The 18,366-nt window shown below is 37.6% G+C and overlaps 2 protein-coding genes across 4 annotated transcripts; one reads left to right on the forward strand and one right to left on the reverse strand.

Annotated features, from left to right (window-relative positions):
- Positions 1-3,141: 3,141 nt before the first annotated feature.
- Positions 3,142-12,917, reverse strand: LOC112570589. 3 transcript variants are annotated; one of them, XM_025249105.1, is made up of 12 exons: positions 12,605-12,906; positions 10,765-10,821; positions 9,759-9,892; positions 9,099-9,256; positions 8,322-8,428; positions 7,676-7,807; positions 7,194-7,304; positions 6,811-6,896; positions 6,280-6,403; positions 5,792-5,866; positions 5,467-5,550; positions 3,142-5,073 (listed from the first exon to the last, which is right to left on the reverse strand). In XM_025249105.1, exons 1-12 carry the CDS (start codon positions 12,621-12,623, stop codon positions 4,214-4,216), a joined length of 1,947 nt encoding a protein of 648 aa, XP_025104890.1. In that variant the 5' UTR covers positions 12,624-12,906; the 3' UTR covers positions 3,142-4,213. The 3 variants fall into 3 exon arrangements, with proteins under 3 accessions (XP_025104890.1, XP_025104892.1, XP_025104893.1); XM_025249107.1 differs by having other exon boundaries at positions 5,467-5,547; positions 12,605-12,893; XM_025249108.1 differs by lacking the exon at positions 10,765-10,821 and having other exon boundaries at positions 12,605-12,917.
- A 1,023-nt stretch (positions 12,918-13,940) lies between these two features.
- Positions 13,941-18,286, forward strand: LOC112570345 (protein FAM173B-like). The gene is given in 7 exon segments (XM_025248743.1): positions 13,941-13,959; positions 14,207-14,268; positions 15,417-15,653; positions 17,528-17,665; positions 17,764-17,814; positions 18,048-18,123; positions 18,126-18,286. Coding segments are annotated over 7 exon segments (651 nt in total). The 3' UTR covers positions 18,194-18,286.
- The last annotated feature ends 80 nt before the right edge of the window (positions 18,287-18,366 follow it).

Genomic DNA, 18,366 nt, shown 5'->3' on the forward strand with positions numbered 1-18,366 from the left:
GTAAACCATAATTTCTTCCTCTGGCCGCTGTGCATTCGATCACCTAGGGACCTTGAAGGACATTCTTCGACAGTGTCATGCCGAGTCACGTGGCCGAACCAGTCCAGTTTACGCCACTTGACTGTGTCCTACGAATGTGTCAAAGTCATTGATTTGATGTTCTCTGTACGAGATCAAGACCATCCTCCTAATTAATTGTTCTCGAATTCCTGCATGGGTTCTCCTTTAATTATTGTAAGCAGAGTTCACTTTTCACCTTCGTAAAGCAGGATGGCACCAAGAGGGATTTGGACACATTATACTTTGTAATAAACCCGATATTGTGACTGCTCCCGATCGACATTGTCCAGCCTACCCATTGCCGCCGCTGCTGTCATGATCCTGCTGCGGATATCTGTTATGGAACTACCATCTTTAGCGTGGCTCTCAAGTACTTCAAGTTTTATGTACCTCTTCGAGCCTGCTTTGACGTTGCCCATGATTGTGACATTTTTCTAATCAGTGATGATTTCCAATCCATATAGGTCCGAACTGTCAGTCTGTTGGTAAGATCTTGTCTGCTATCAGACCGATGTCATCTGCAAAGCGTAGGGTGCATATCGGCTTTGGAAGTGTAATGGTCGTGTGAAAGAAAACTTCTATTTGACTTTCCAGCAGTATTGCGCTCATTGAGCTCTTATACGGTTTGATTTTGACAAGACCCTATGTTGAATTTTCACATGACTGCCAGACTCTGTCAAAAGCTTCTTTTAAATCGAAGAAGTTGTGATTGAGGTCCCGCTGATGTTGAAGATGTCTATCAGGCACGGACCTTCATGTAGGTCTGTGCTATCAGGATGTACCAGCTGAAGATCTGCTCAACTGTCCTCTGCAGCCAGCCTGGCCTGCTGGCAGTTCCTCGGCAGTGATGTTAATGCGTTTCTGGATTACTTTCAGCATGACTTTGCTTTGGTTTATGGTTCTGTAGTTTGACACTGTTTTCGGTTTCCTTTCTTTTGAAGGGTATAGCTTCTGACTGTGCCCATTCTGTACGTTCTCAGACTCTTTAACACAGACCAGTGAAGCTCTTTAATTGTTACCTCATCCCCACTCTGCTTGAGCAGCTCAGCTGGGATGTTGTCAAGGTTCCTTCCTTCCCTCAGACTGCATACCGCTCTTTCGACCTCGTCCGGTAGAATTGGTAGGTCTGCACAACTAATCCACACGTACGCATCCACGAAGAAGTCAATTGAAACACCAACAATGAAAACTCTAGACAGAAGAAGGAAAAAACTGTGTGCACTTGTGCCGTGATTTTTTTTAAAATATATTTTCTATATAAGCTTGCGAAAATATTTCTAAAATAATTACAATCTTCAGTACTCTTTGGAAATTTTGACTAGAATCATCGTGAAAGAGATTACTGCGTAGGGAAGTGAATTCCACAGTTTTTGGACAGTGTAGGGAAAGGCCCCACTCTCCAAAGCAAGTAGTATCTATCTTTGGGATGGGAAAGTCAAAGGAAGAGCGAATTTGTTTAGCGAGGTCTTTAGACTTTCAGAATGTCGGAGTTTAGAGAAAAAAGTGACGGATCAAGACTTAGTACTCATTCCGTGCATGCACGGGCAGCCAGTCCAGTGTCGTCGGTAGCGATGTGGCATTGTCATGCTTTTTAATCCTTAGAACGAGTCTCTCACTAAATGGTTTTAGTTGCTTCGATTGTGAGGTAAGTTCTTATCAGATCCGACACATGGCGGCAAAAGCAAAAAAAAAAAAACATAAATATGACATTGAATCCAATATCCTTGGTCACGTGCTGAGTGCTAGAAAGCTGTGCGCTAAGGTTTAAACAAAAACAAACACACAGACACACAAAAGCGCTAGATCCAAGAATAGATGAGCTAGAAGCTGTGGCCAGCAGAACCAGGGTGAACACCAAAGTTTGGGTGACCATTGAGATTTAGAGTGAACCATTTATTCCCCGGCGCCAACCATTTATTGAACACTGAAAATTGATAAAAATATAGGAAAATAGATCGATTTCATAAAATCTATCATAGCTCTGAACATAAATGAGAACCACCAATACCAGAAAAGTATTTTAAAATGCTACTGACAAAGAACAAACAAATTTAAAAGGGTACTTATTCTTTTTTATTATTAGTTTTCTAATTTTAATGTAAAGAATTTATGATAAAATGAAAATTAAGGGTACAGGAAGCTAATGAAAATTTTAAACATCTTTTCTTCCTTATCAGGTCCATCTCAGTATGTTCTGAGTCCATGGGTTTTATAAAATTATATACAATTCAAGATTATCATCAGCATACATACACTCACACAAGTCTACATACACTTGCACCCCTACATGTAACTACATGTAACTTATTTCATGAGTCTGAATGCACGCAACATAAAAAAATACAAGAATTGTCAAGTCCCAAATGTCCGTGCAAACACATGTTTGCACTATATGCAGATGCGGAAACAGAGGAGATAAGTTGGGAAAAAACAATACGCTGAAAGTTTCATGCTGTTCACCTATAACTGAGTCAATAAACAGATTAGTTGTAAGATTTCTTCCCTCCCCCCTCCCCAATTTATAAGCATTATCCTGTGTCTGAATAATAAGTCCGCATTTCCAAAAATGATTTAAAAACATATGTGCCTACAAGATGCTGGCTTTTCAGTTGACATAGATTACTTCTGTTGGCAGTGAAATAAACTGTTCACTAACTTCCTTATATTCAATTAATTATCCTAAACATGTCTTCCCCAAATTTGTATCTTTAAAATATACATTTGTGTCACCAATACTGTACACATATTGGTGTAAACAATTTCATAAAGTTAAAAGAAAGCACACAACAAACACTCAAGCCTAAAAGCTGTGAAAATGTGGATGGTTAAATCAAGAATGCTGCCACGATTTTATAAGCATGGTTAACAAACTAGCTCCACCAGTCCACCACAGTGAACAGTGACCACAGCTCACTATCTGTCGTGGTTTAGTGAACATTATTAGTAAGTTTTTGATTCAGTGTAAAGACTAAGAACACTGACAAATTTTATCTTTTAGTAAATGATACAGCTGCCTCAATCAAATGAAGGTAAAAAGGATACTCTACACCAAGATGCTCCATGAAGAAAAAGAAAACATTGCCTGTTAAATCTGAGTTTAATATTGTATACCTTATTTTTCTCAAACCCTCCTGTCATTTTTTTCTAACAAACACATTACCTATACATCACATCTTAACAGGAAGATTTCAACCACTTTTGATTGCTTTCATAGGGCACATAATTTCTGTGATAGTTAGATACGTTAGTACATGAATCTTTGAATTTCTGAACCAACTACATCCATTGATGAAGATTTAAAAGTTTTTGAAAACAGCTTCAGTGAAATGCTGCTTTCTTTTATTATGCACATCTAATAACATTTTGTGAAATTATGGAATTTTTTCATGTTCGGTAGGATGTTTTCGCCTTCTCATATTTACGATGAGGCATTCTGATAATGGCCAAGTGGTGGAATGCTACTGCAGTCAATAAAAAGCTTTTTATATTCTTCAATCACTGTCCCATATTTCATAATATAATACTCAAAAGGGGCTTTAACATGCTTTGTGCATGACAGACAAGGATATGGCACTGTGTTGAAAAAAAAAGTAACATAGGAATATATACATTAATGGGATGTTTACCAATGACCATATCTGCACACCTCACATTTTTGGCTTATTGTTGTTTCATGCTAAGCCAGCAACTAAGGCTCTGTCAAAGCAAAGCAGCTGGTCCTGTAAACAGGTCCTATGTACATAGAAAGAAAAGTGTTCTTGAAATAAGATCTGAACCCAAGCCAACTTAAATCAATCCTGATGTATTACTTCATGTCGATACTGTGAAAAATGATACTTGCCTGTCATTGTCAGCATCCAGTCATGATAAATGTGCCACATGCTAACTAAGCAAATCCAGACTTTCATGCTTTTGTTATTTGTGTGACAAGTCTTAAAAACTGTTTTCCAAACTCTTTAAAAAGGAAAGGCATACTAAATATCTCCTGAATTACAGTAGAAACCTGCTTTAAAATGATGAGAGTTACCAGCCACTTACTGAACCCAATGGTGGGAGTGTAATCATGGCTCATCTCTGCATGTTTCTAACAAAGCTATCAGGTTTTGCTTCAGTTTTTGTCTTTGCAAATATAAATGCAACATGTTTCATTCCTTTATTTATTTAGATATGGCTCCACCATTTCAAAGACACTTGAGCTCAGCAAAGTTCCAGAATCATCAAATTTCATGCCTTTGAGATTGCTTTCCAAACCACCACTTGTCAGAAAACTGCTAAGTGGGAGAGATGGCAGGCTGTTGCCCACATCTGGAACTGTCTCATTGCTGATGAGTATCACTGAATTTACTGGATCAATATTGCGAACTCCACCTGACAAGGTGCCAAACTCTACACTTTCTTGCTTGAGGGCGGCAGCTACTGTGGAAGGCACAACAAAATTTCCTGCTGGATGTCTGTCAGGCAGTGGATTCAAGGCAACATCACCATGCATGAGCGGAGATACTTCTGGTTCACCGACCAGCCAGGGAGACAAAATGGACTTTCGTCTTGCCTTGGATGCCACTCCTGGGCTAGACTCATGCATACGAACATCCATTACTGACCTGGCTGTGTTAAGTGGTGCCAGTGTTCTCAGTGTACCAGACGACTGACTAACTGAAGTGCTCCACTCTGAATCTGGAACTGCCACTGCTTTAGGAGCAGAAAGCTCTGGTACACCAGGCAACCCCACCAAACTGCCAACACCCTCAATGTTCTTCTCCCCTTCCTCAACATATACAACAACATTCTCAACTGATCCACCAGTAGTGGTGCGAAGGTATACAAGTTCTCCAGTAATTGCATCAGTAGCCCAAATTATGTCATTCTGGAGCTGAGGCTGGTTTTCTTTTGAACCAGAAACTGTTTGAATGTGTTCTTTAGTCAAAACTTGGCTGACAGTGACAGGAATGACACCTTTGGTACCTGGTACACTTCTTGTGTCTCGCTGATGCAGGTCATGCATTTGGTCAATATCTGCTTTGCCCAACAACAAAAAATCAAAAAAATCTTATAAATGTAAATAAAACTACAACTAATTAAATCCAAAATTTTCTGTACTCATATTAATATCTCTAAAAACGTAACAAAGAAAATGGCATTAGAAGATCTCAGATTAAATTATTAGGAAAATAAATTCATTTGCTTTAATTAAATGAAAAAACACTCCATTAAACTCTAACATTTGTCCCATAAGCAGTATGTTTCTTCATAGTCAAAAAAGAAAATAAATATCACTGCTAGAAATTTCAACAAGCTACCTTTATGCTGCTAAATAATAGAGCAATTAATAAGTAATGAAAAGAGAATTGACCAATGAATGCATATAAACTTGAATGAATACATGAAGAATGTCTGCAACCACTCTACCTTGTGACTGCCTGCTCTGAAGCTTTTCTTTTACACGCAGTTTTATGTTGTCAGCACCATTAAGCCTTTGAATGTCATCATCTGCTGGTACAAGAAAAAAAAACATTATTATTTAATAAAATGAAACATTTTTAACAAAAGAAATATTATTGCAAAAATGGTGATGGTTCTTCTGTGAGGATTCAACAGATTTTACATGCTGTTGCAAATTGCAGATAACTTCTTTAATAGATACCAAATTCCAGCTAATTTTAGAACTTTACTCAAACAAGAAGATGTATTGTATCAGTTGGTTTTATTACAATGTCAGGACATTATTACATACCATCAACAATATAGGGTCGTTTTCGTGGAGGTTTGCTCCATAGCATGTCAGAATCTCTCTGACTGACAGAAGGTTCTGAAATAAGTGAAAACTGTTTATAAATATCTTACTGACAAATATATAATTGCTAAAAACAATTTATAGGGTATTTATATTTATTACTTGTCAATTGAGCAACTGCTGCCACAACGCCTGCTGTTAAAACACTTTTAACATGGGGTATGTGAACAAAGTACCATTCCTTTTAATCACTAATGACCATAAAACTGAATGAACCACTGAAAAAGCTTCAACAGCTGTAACTGCTCTTTGAAACAAAAATCACTAATTTATGCTCAAATATCTGAATGCAAAAAGAAGTGGTATAAGTGTCAAGTTTCTCTTCTCAAAGGTTTTAAAATTTGAGTACATTTCATTTTTTAAAAAAAGATTAAAGAGAAAAAGGAAACTAAATGTTTTGGAAGATAACTGAACAACTCCTTACATACCATACATGAATGAAAATGTGCAAGACTGCCCACTCTGAAGACATGAGAGCTTTAGCTCTGCATTGATAGGGGAAGTAGTTGATGGGTTCGGCTTAAATGGTGGTACATGGTAGGTTACCACACGCTGCATGAAAAAAATGTACTTACAGAATTATAATTCTGAATTGTGAAGCCTGTTCAATTCTGTGCATCAAAGTAAACAAAGATATGTCTTATAATTAATATGAATATGTTTGCAACAACATTACACTATAATAGTGACAGCATGCATAGTGATTAGTGACTTGTCAAGGACAGTCTGTGATAACTGTTTTTCCAAGAATCAACCAGGGAAGGGAGGGAAGATGGGTACTGCCTTTACAAAAATGCTGTGTCCCACTCAACCCAAAAATGCAGCATACATTATCTTGATCCATAGCTGCCAAAAAGTTAAAGGACAACATTTACTTTTACCTTTTTTTTTCACTTTTAAAAAAAAAATTTGGTATTCATTATTTATATATGATCTATTCTCTCTTTGGTATTCATTACCTTATACATGATCTGTTCTCTCTTTGGTTTTGTTTCCTCAGACTCCCAGCCATGTTGATGAACTATCACTTTTACTGAACATTTGCCTGTAATTTAAGCAAAGGTAAAATTACTAACAAATCTTTCTTAAAATAAAATTTGTTCACCTGATATTTAAATGTATGGATATTAATTAGTTCCATTTTTTCCATTGTCTTTCAGTCCTGCTTCACATGGGTGGTAAATTAAGAGACTTGTTTTGTAGAACAGAATGAGAATAGTGGTTGATGCTAGTTTGGTTGCCTGCATATATGTGCCTTCGTCTGTATGTAAAAGGCAAATTTCAACAGTTTTCAATAACATAAAAAGGAACACAAAATGAAACATGGCACTTTAATACTCACCATCCATAATAGGAGGACCATCTTCAATTGTAAAAATATCTATTTCTCCCCCTTCTTGAGCATTCACAGATTTTACACTCAGTTTCTTTATTTCCAGTTTAGTCTTTTCACCTGTCAAAACAGCCAAATACCAATTTTTTAAATAATAGTAATAAGGAACAGTTTGTGCCCCTATGCTCCACTGGGGGCGATTAGGAACAAGAAGAACAAGAAGAACAGGGAACAGTAAAATGCATGTCAATAAATTTTGGGACTGAAATACACTATTTAAAAAGAAAAGGAAACAATTACATTTGCAAAACAGAGTTTAAAAGTAATAACTTTTTTTTCAACAGTAATTGCAACAAAAGACATGATACTTCTGCTAAAATCTAGGTTCAGTCAAGAGTTTAAAGCAAATCTATAAGCTTCTACATAATAAATAAAAGAGAAATAGTGCCAAGCTATCAGCATGAAAGCCTATGAAAATGACCCACACTTACTGGCATTTTGAACAACATTGCTGACAACAAAAAGAGGGTCCATCTTTACACCTTCAAGAGTGGCAATGACACCAAAACAGACTTTTGTAGTGTCAAACTTTAAATTGCCTTCACACTGCTTTGTAAACTTTTCTGAAAAAAAATGATCACTGATCACAGATTTTGTGGCATGTGTAAAATGTAAATGTACTCCAATGTAAAATAAAACCTAGAGGGGAAAAAATTCAGCAGATATCAATCATTAACAAGCATTCTTGTGATTAACAGAAACATAATAAATGCCAAGAAGAAACCACATTTGTCAGTCTCAGTACATATTTCTTGATGCAGCCATATTAAGAAACAGCAGGTGTCCAAGGACTGTCTTTTAGCCACAATTCTCTTTGCCAAGGCCATGGATATATTATATTTAATTGCCAAGACTGTTTCTGCAATCAAGATGGGTGCTATAGCTGTGAATAGTCTTCCGAGCTGTCTTTTCTGTGCGTTACAAAAATACATGAGATAATGTAATGTGCTTATTCTGTTCAGACTAATATCAACATACACTAAATTGGTTATTTTGTTTTAAGCAAATGTAAATTGTATCTTCCAAAAGTTTCAGTGATTTTTTTTTTTAACCAATATACAGACTACATTTACTTACCTTTGAATGGACTTGGAAGTTGTAATGCTCTCTCTAACAATGTTTTTTTCAGGTTGTCAGATTCATTTTTCTTGGTACGAATTCGCTCAGTCCGCAAATATGGGATTCTGAAAAGAGACACACAATGCTATTCCCTGCACATATTGTTTCAGTTTCTTTGAACTAAATTCATTAAGATTCTACCTTAGTTTTGAAAACATAACATTTTTTGATAAAAAACAAATTTAAAATAAGCCTGGTACATCATAAACTTTCTTGTTTTCCAGCCACCAATAAAACACTTTTCTCGATCACTTTCACTTCAAGACTTTCACTAACACTATTGGCCTGGGTGCTATAGACGTTTTTTTTTTAAATTTCCAACAGTTCCTGCCAGGCAGAAGTGTAATAAGCTGAATGCACTAGAGTAAATAGTGGCAACCTGAGTAAAGAGTAGAGTACTAGAATAAAATGCACCATAATTTTTTCCATCTGACATATAACTGAAAGGCTTCTAGTGTCAGCTGCAAATAAAACATAAGAATTAGAGTAAGCCTGTTAAATGTTCCCTCATTTTTCTATTTGTGCTATTTTTTTCAAAAGATCTGTTTTGTATTATAGAACATTTAGCTACTTTTTATTCTTCTTTTGACTGTATTAATAAAAACAGCTCCATATATTAATCTGCACATTGCTGTATTAACAAGGCAACAATAACTGTAAAATTTCAAACAAAATGAATAAAAGATTATTGCAATTTTCAATTTTAAAAAATCATGCTCATTCACACACAAACACCTTATAATCTGAGTAGCCTTGCTGACAGGTATGGTTTTTCGATAGATACCATGATTACAATCCCGTCCAACCAATCCATTTGGATGAATGTTCTCTGGATTGTCTGCGTCAAAGCACAGAATCTGGATGGTAACATTCTTGCCGCTCAAGTTATGAAGCTGTTAAAGACAGAATGAAACAAATCATGCACACATTCACACAAGAGAAATCACTTGTCATGATTAAGCTAAAATGAAGTTCATATCGTGTTTAGTCACTGTAATATAACTTAAACACCCGGAGCAGATGCTAATTTGGCATCACTCTCTATGAATTGTAAATTTAACATAACTTGCCAAAAAACATCAAAGATAAATACATTTCAGTTTGTATATACAAGATAAACCCACAATTAAAGCAAATGTGACATAGAAGCAAATGTAATATCATTTATCCACACACCAAAAAAAAAAAAAAGCCATAAAGATGTGTACCATAAGTTTTGTAGGCAACATTGTGGGTTGGGTTTTTTTTTTTTTTTTTTGTCTACTACAGAAATTAAGTTGGTCCTTCTTTAAGCTGAGCAAGAATAACATGAAAATGCTTAAAAGTTACAGGTCTCGATCAGCGTAAAACCACGCCATTGTAACATATATGGTCTACAAATGTTTCTGAACATACCGACAGTTGCAAAAAGTCTTTTTCCTGATATTTTTTGCCTGGTCTGTCCTCTCCACAGTATCGAAACTTCTGAAATCCAATGCATTTGATGATTTGGATGGATGGCTTGTGATTAGCATCATAGCTGGTCAATTCTGAAACATTAAATTACTATTCAGATTCCAGGTTTCAAGATTCAAAACAAGCAGAGATTTTAACTATACAATGTGACAAGTCAATGCATTACACTTGTATCTATCATTTCATGTTATATATTCAAGCAAACTGCTTTGTGAAAAGGAAGGAAATAAGCTTTTCTGCGAGTATTGTTTGTGTGTGACTCACAGCCCTACGTACGGTACTGCGGGATTTTTTTTATTACAATATTATATTGAAAGTTTTGGTTCCTCATCATGCACAAAATGTCTGAAATGTAACCTTACATTGGTGAGATGAAAGGCTTAACGTTCTATCATCATTTTGTATATGTCTTAGTATAATCAAACTTAATGCGAGAATGTACTGAGTTCATCATATCTTCTTTCTAACAGTTTTGTTATATGAATGTAATTAATGTACGTGGAGATTCACAGGATAAACATTAATAATGATGCTTGCTTTGGGGCAGAATTCAAACAATCGGATGGTTTCTTTTTTCTCTGCTGGGCTTTCTACTGTTTCGTTCTGGGTTTTCACGTCTTCCTTCTTCCACTGCTAGGCGATCTTCGCAGCGTTCTCCGTAAAAGTCCTATGAGCTCATATTCTATATTTAGAATCTACGGGAATTTCCTAGTTACCGAAAATACGTTATTGACGACGTTATAAAACAAATATAGGCAATAACGATTCTTTATGTGTTTCGCACAATCTAGTATTGATGAATAAAAGAAAATACATGTTACTAATTATCTTAAAAACTAAAACTGCCCAAACTGTTTCAGCTAAACGGGAAACTAAGAGACCGGACTTGGCATTTTCCCGAATGAGGTTCGGTGTATAGGGTAAAGACTGATCTGGTTTAACTTACTGCCATGTTTCGAAGCTATCGTCTTGCCTCTCGCTCTCATTTTTGGAGTTGCCATGTCTGAAACATCAAACAGTAAAAGATCCTGACGTTTGCTGCCTCTGACAGAGTGCTGCTAGCACAACACTGTCGCCATATTGCTCGCTAGTGGCCCAGTTTTGCAATCACAACACGCCACGATCCTCTCCGCGATAGGATACACCCATTTCCGGAGACGCTTACAAGGACATTTCGGGCTTAGAGATGTCTAGCTGCACTTCATTTTGATAAATTTATTCGGAAAGGTGAACTGCGTTATAAAGATCACCAAAGAAAACTTATGTGAGATGAAAGCGCCGATGTTCGGAAGAAGGATGATAGGGAAAATCAGCTTCAACATTGAGCTGTAAATTCGTGCTAACGTGCGCATGGTTTTGGGTAGCCAGGGGTAGGAAGGGAATATCCGATAACCATGCAGTTCATGCTGGTCAGTAATTAAATACCACGAAGAAATCTCATACATCAAAAGAAGTACGGTAAACTATTGTTCTGAAGGAACAATATAGGTTAGCACACGGAATGAACAGGTTATTTTATACATTCTTGTTAAACTTGATACAACAGATAATACAACAGACTATCATTGAGACGGTTTACGGCCACCGAACCATAATTCCGTTTCCAACCCGATTACCCACTCACCAACCAACAGGCACTCTAGATCGAGCAAATTTCCGTTATGTTGATTTGATGTGGGCATCATCAGTGTATATCATGTGTCCAACTGCTGCAGTCACCAGGATGCAATTTTTAAAATTCTTCTTAAATGCTTATTTCAAAATGTCTGTAATGCTAATGCATGTTTTCTAAATAACACCTAAAAGAGTCAATTTAATTGTTGCGTCAGGGACTCTCAGTACGTGGTGGTGGATGGGAAAGTGTGCAATAGGAGACTGCATGGAGTGGCTGGGTATAGGTCTTGGCGCTTTTGATTTACGTCCCTAGTAAATGCCATATTGCAAATAAAATGCGTAATAAAAACAATATGTTATTATGTCAACCCCACACAAAACCTGACGATGCATTCTCACAATCGATTTAAACAAAAATTAATCTCCCCTAATTAGGTCGGCATGTACGGCACAGCCATAATTTGTTCATGGCTTGTTGGGAAATGTGTGTACAAAGTGGTAGAGGAGACGATCGAGTCCTGTTGCGTTGTAATTGATGTTAATTTTATTTTATACTCACCTATACTCAGTGAGCGCTCGATCTGCAGTGTAAAGCTAACAGGTTAATTTGCTGTTCAAAACTAAGATTTGCTGACCATAGGTAGATGTTCAGTATAGACTCGTTTTGTGAGTTACTAACAATAAACCACTGGATTCGGTTCGTTTTGGTTTCTTCGTTTCAGGAGAAAAAGGATGATGACTAAAAAAGTTTGTTTCAAGAATTATATACCGAGTCCCATGCCCATGAAATCGATCGACGCTCTAAACACGGTGGACCACTCACATGTCACTGCTACCACTGCATGGGACATTTAACTTTTCAAACATTATTTCCCATCAAGAAAAGATAATTGTGATACCACGTGGCTTAAAGATCCAACTATATATATAATTATAGTTTAAGAGATTCAGCTATAATTAATTCAACAGAAAAATACTCGATGACAATATTGAAGCTATATATGCTATACGTGAAAGATCTTATAGTCTCAGTAACACTAGTACGTGGTTTCTTGCTCTCATTGAATCGTGATAAGACCCTATCATGAGAATATTTTCCTATCAAAAACATAACAGGTCATACAGATCGAGATCGAACCAGTGAAAATGTGCGAAAGAAAAGCTGAACTTACCATCAAGCGGAAAGCCCATTCAGTCAGCGCGGCTGCCTTGAAAGATAGCAAGACCGTTTCGTCGTTTGGCCCACTGTACAAATAAAGCCGACACCACGAACCACGAACTTGTATCACACCTCCGTGCACGAACCAAAGTTGTTCGTGCCAACGCAACGATTGGATTTTCCACTTGCAATCTATTTTTAGCTTCGGGAAAGCCTACCATTACAGGAAGTAGGCGACCTGTGACGTCGACGAACTGCTATTTTTGAGGACAACCGTCAACGCGTCGACCACTGCAATATCCTTGATTGAACCACGCTGCCTGAAGCGAAACGGATCTGGCAACTTGCCAGCTCACTGCCCGGCAGGTCACGAGCATCAGCGAATTTACAGAAAATTTGAGTGTTTATCTTTGGTGCTAATGTGACTTTTGAATAAGGTGACCAGACGTCCCGCTTTTGACCTCGTGTCCCGCCTGCTCATCGGGCGAGACGCCCAATGTCCCGCTTTCTGGCTTTCTGGCAAGTCCATCAAATGTCCCGGTTGTCTTTAAAAATCACTTTTTTCGGCGTTCTTTGACGGTGACGACACCATCATCGGCACGTGTCCCGCTTTCGCCCCCGAAACGTCTGGTCACCTTACTTTTGAAGCTTCATCAAAGCAAATAAAGAAGGCTATCTCTATCTCTCTATATCCCCTATTCCAGGTTTATTAATTGGCATTTGGGGTAAATGAGATATATTTCATCATCATCATTGTTGCAAGGTTGATTATAGCAATAAATATCACAATACCAACTCTACATAAATGATAATATATTTTGATGTTTTCGCGCTGTTTTTATTTTCACAGATGAAACGACGAAAATCTATGTGCAGCTAGAATATAGTTACAAGTACAAGACCCTATATATGCGGGACAAGAAAAGCATGCAGAATGCAGTCAAAGACATTTGATAATATTTTCGCCAGTGTGACTGGAAGCTTGAATGAACAGATTTATCACAATCTGAATGCCATAGACTTAAGGTGTCAGCTTCTTTGGTTAAGGTTGTCCGAGTTCCACCACTTCCCAATGGCATTAACTTTCCTCCCTATCCTAACCCCACGCCAGCTGGTGACTACAGAACAAAAACCTTGTGATAATGGAATGGACAACAAATGTGTACATAATGGCCTTCACTTGCCGAATTTATTGTGTAAAGTGAATTGAAGCTGTTTGAATTCGCTCACAATAAAACTTTAAGCTAAAGCCTTTCCTTTGAAGGCAGCCAATTTGTCAATTCCAATTTGCTTGCAGGTGCACCGGGCCCGGTTCGCCACCTGTATACTCAGTATATGATGCGAACCGGATGGGAGAGTACACATTGGGTAATAGACATTGATTTTTAGCACTGTCTTCCTGATTTCCTTGTGGCTGATGGGTAGACTTAGGTCGATGGTCGACTGCCGTAGGCTTGAGGGAATTTGGCCGTTATAATAGGGATATTGAGGGTAGAAGGGGGACATAGTCCACTGCGCTGACTTTTTGGTTGATGTTCCCCAGCATAATGTTAGTACAGAACAAAGCGCCAGGTTGCTAAATACTGTTGTTGGGTCTTGAATGTGTTCTGGATAGGATCAAGGGTCTTTAGTATCTGCTCCCCGAAGGAATTCGTCCTTGATGTAGAGGAGACTTGGGTGAGGCGGACCCTATCGTGTTAGGGCACATATAATATATAGTTGCCTACCAGCAGGTGGCTCGATCCGTGGCTGCAGCCACAGATTCGATCTGGTCAGAATATGAGCATAGAAACGAAACAATAAAACGGATCATTTCCGCCAAGACACCACAGAGGTGGTTGTGTAAGCACAACGAACTTGTATTAGACATTCATGCACAGACTTGAAATCACAGATAGTGGGGTGTGTATTAGGTACACCAACAATTATATTAAACTGCATATGCTGAGTCAGTAAGCAAGTCAAAATGCCGACAAAAACATCCCTGAAAAAATTAAATGCAGTTTGTTTTCCAGCAGTGTAACTAAATGCTGTTTTCCATTAAATTTTAATTAAATTTAGATAAGGTGACCAGACGTCCCGCTTTAGGCGGGACAGTCCCGCTTTTGACCTCGTGTCCCGCCTGCTCATCGGGCGGGACGCCCAATGTCCCGCTTTCTTGCTTTCTGGCAAGTCCATCAGATGTCCCGGTTGTCTTTAAAAATCACTTTTTTCGGCGTTCTTTGACGGTGGCGACACCATCATCGGCACGTGTCCCGCTTTGGCCCCCGAAACCTCTGGTCACCTTAATTTAGAGGTGTTTTCAAGCGTCAAACTAGCAACAGATGATCAGGCATTGAATCGACTATACTTTTTATTCTGTGTACAAGTACACCAAATAAGGTCGTGATAAATGATAAACCCACATTTCTCTGTCACTTCAGTGTCTAAGCTTAAAAAATACAACAAAAGTAATAATTATGATTGTAGCGGTAGCATCACGAACTTGTATTACACGTCCGTTGTAGCACCCATTAAAGAACCAGCCAAATATCCCTTCGTTCCACAAAGCAGAGAAGGATAACCACCTAAAAGCAAATGCGATCCTTGTTAGTAGCTTCCCTTAATTCAAATATGGCTGCGCCCTTGGCCATGACAATCTGTCGATTTGTTCAGTAATCTCGAAAATACGCACACGATTAACAGTTAATGGAGAGTTGCTTTTAACTATTAAATATTTTAAATATTTCATGTTGAACGATGTTGTAAATTGTACTTATGGCCTCAGGGGAAGTAAATATGTCAGAAAAATGCGAGTTCTGTCAAGAAGTGGAAAAAGCTAGTAGTATTTCTGGAACCCAAGAAGGTCAAAACTAACAAATACTGGCGTCCTGATTCTCGGAGTTTCTGGTGTGTTCTTTTTCGGTATTTATGCACTGACTGCACCTTTTATTTTGCCGGCCCTCCGTCGAATATGTCTGCCATTTGTGCCAGCAACACCAGCACAGGTGGAAAACGTTTTTTCAGCATTAGCAGGACGAACAGGAACCTTTATTGATATTGGAAGCGGGGATGGAAGAATTGTACGTATCGGTTGTGCGTCTCAGGAATATTGTTTACCACGAAATATTTATAATCTCATACTAAATGTGTTATTTTTACTTATCAACGAGAAAGTCTGCAGACAAGTTCTTAACAGTGAGACGAGAAAACATTTACACAATTATGTGGTACTGCAGACATTTTAACAAGTTAAGAGTTAAACTTGAAGAGAATCAGGCTCAAAATGTCTTCAAATCACCATTTTAAAAGAAAATTTGTGTAAAAAGTTGAAAATGGTACTTTCTCAAAATATAAGCAAGCAGTGACAAATTAACTCAATGTTAGTAATTTTCTGGTGTGTGCATTAAAATTATATGTATGTTAGAATAATTAGAAGTTTTAGTCATGATTTGGATTGTACAAACATAATTCTACTATAAGCAGCCGACCAAGCTGAATGAATAGCTAATAGCTTATCAGCACTAGCTAACACATCTACATGTGGCAGTATAAGAGTTTTTGTGCCACTAGCTAAGGTGCACACTGATTTCTGCTGCTGATTCTTACAGTTGTAATTTTATTGTCAGCTTTTGAATTGTTAATTTATTTTTGAGTGCTATTTTATATGTGCAGCATTCCTTTAGCAAAATGATGATTTTTTTTGCTCTTGATACTCTAGGTCAGTGGTTTTCAAAGTATTTCGGACTGCGGACCACTTTACTTAAATAAAAAATATGGCGGACCACCAAGGCCTAAAAATTACTCTGTACTATGAATTTCAAATTTAAATTGCCGCATTTGTTTCATTACAATTCAAAACTAAATGTACTTCTGTGACAGTAGTATAGTAATAAGTTGACATACAACTACGTACCTCATAATTTGTCATTAAAATGTTAATGCGAGGAATGCATCACTTTAAACATCACTTTGCTGACATATGACGACTGTCAGCCGCGGACCACCTGGCCTATGTCCGCGGACCACACTTTGAGAACCACTGCTCTAGGTCATTTTCGGCAAATTTTTGAGTGATGTCTGCTACACAGCTAACTCTCCTTCACTTGTTTGCCCCATCTCCCCCCCCCCCCCCATCACCTCCTTTCTGTTATTGGTGCCATATGGTCTTGTCTGAAAATACAATGTTATCTAGGCTTGCTTTGTATGTTCAAGATTTATCACAATTTTTTGGGTGGTTTTTTAATTGTAAATGTTGGTTTTTCTGTCGCGCAATGGATTCTTAGTCTGACCAGTATTCAACTGCACTGAATTACAACACTCAACCACTTCGTTACAGCACACCTGTGCATTCACACAATCAGTAAAGTAGATAGGTAAATGTAAATATAAAAATAAGATATAATTAAGCAAAAGGAAGACATAAATCATATAAGCTATACTTCCACCAACTTGATCTACACAAGTTTGCTTCTCACAACTTAAGGTATCCTCCATACGGACCTCTGATTGCCAGGATGCAGATTTAGAAAAGTATCGAGTTTCTATTTGTTCTAGGCTGTTACCTCTCCCTGCATGTGGACTGTCCCTGGTCACTCTTTGATATCAAACTTTCCATCCTGTGTTATGGGTTAGATTTATGGGCTCCGCCTTGACCATCGTTTCAGGTCATTAACAGGAGTGGTAGTAAATTGACCAGTGCACTGTTGGTGGTCTAAACTCTATCAAAACTTGACCTAAAATAGAAAATATGTTTTCTACATTTTTACTGGTAACATGGAGAAAATAAGCATGCTCAGAATCAAGGTGCATCTACTAAACATGAACAAGTCATAATCAAAATGAATATATCTGCCAGATTTATTAGGGGTTGGACAAAGTGTGGATCCGCTGCTGCTCGTCATACTCTGTTAATATAATTTGTCTTCCTCATGTTGTCTGTTTTACATTTTGACAGACTCTTGAAGCAGCAAAACGAGGATTCAGAGCTTATGGTGTGGAACTGAACATTTGGCTGATTCTGTATTCACGCCTTTCAGCGTGGAGACAAGGACTAAGTCATTCATCAACTTTCATTCGAAAAGATCTGTGGAAGGTGCGTTTTATTTTGATTTTTGCTGAAAACAGAACCAAATCCTTCCAGTTCATATCATGCAGTGCCATATTTTAATAATTTATTTTTATGTGTTGCAGATGGAGCTGTCCTCATTTGACAACATTGTCATATTTGGCGTGGAACAGATGGTGATAAATACTTTGTGCTTTCCTCTTGAAAGAACATTTCTCCATATATATATAGTAATCTTTTCTTGGTGTCCATGATTCAGTTTTTATTGGGGGATAGGGTGAACGATGAAGACAAGATGAATATTCTAATCATCATAAAAAAATTTACATGGTAAGTTTAGTGGCACCTTTATTCCTCTTGCTCTCTCACTTTCCCTCCTCTTTCAGTTTTGTCTGTTTGTCTTCTTCAGATGCAGCAGTTTCAAGACAAACTTAAGGCTGAATCCTCTCCTTCATGCCATGTGATTGCCTGTCGTTTTCCATTGCCATCATGGAACCATTAGCTATTTATGGAACAGGTGTTGACACAGTGTGGCTGTATAAAGTTAATAAGTAACAATTTTCCAATTGTAAAGCAGGTGAATGCACTGTATCTGAATTAAGCAAATGCTCTTTTTATATTTTTTTAGTTATAAAAACATGCAAAAGAGAAGTGTCTTTTCTTTCAGGTGTAATGTTTGTTGTCAATTGTGTTATTTACAGCCATTAACATATAATGTGTATTTGCCT

The sequence above is a fragment of the Pomacea canaliculata genome, linkage group LG8, assembly GCF_003073045.1.
Source record: "Pomacea canaliculata isolate SZHN2017 linkage group LG8, ASM307304v1, whole genome shotgun sequence".
Lineage (NCBI taxonomy): Eukaryota > Metazoa > Mollusca > Gastropoda > Architaenioglossa > Ampullariidae > Pomacea > Pomacea canaliculata.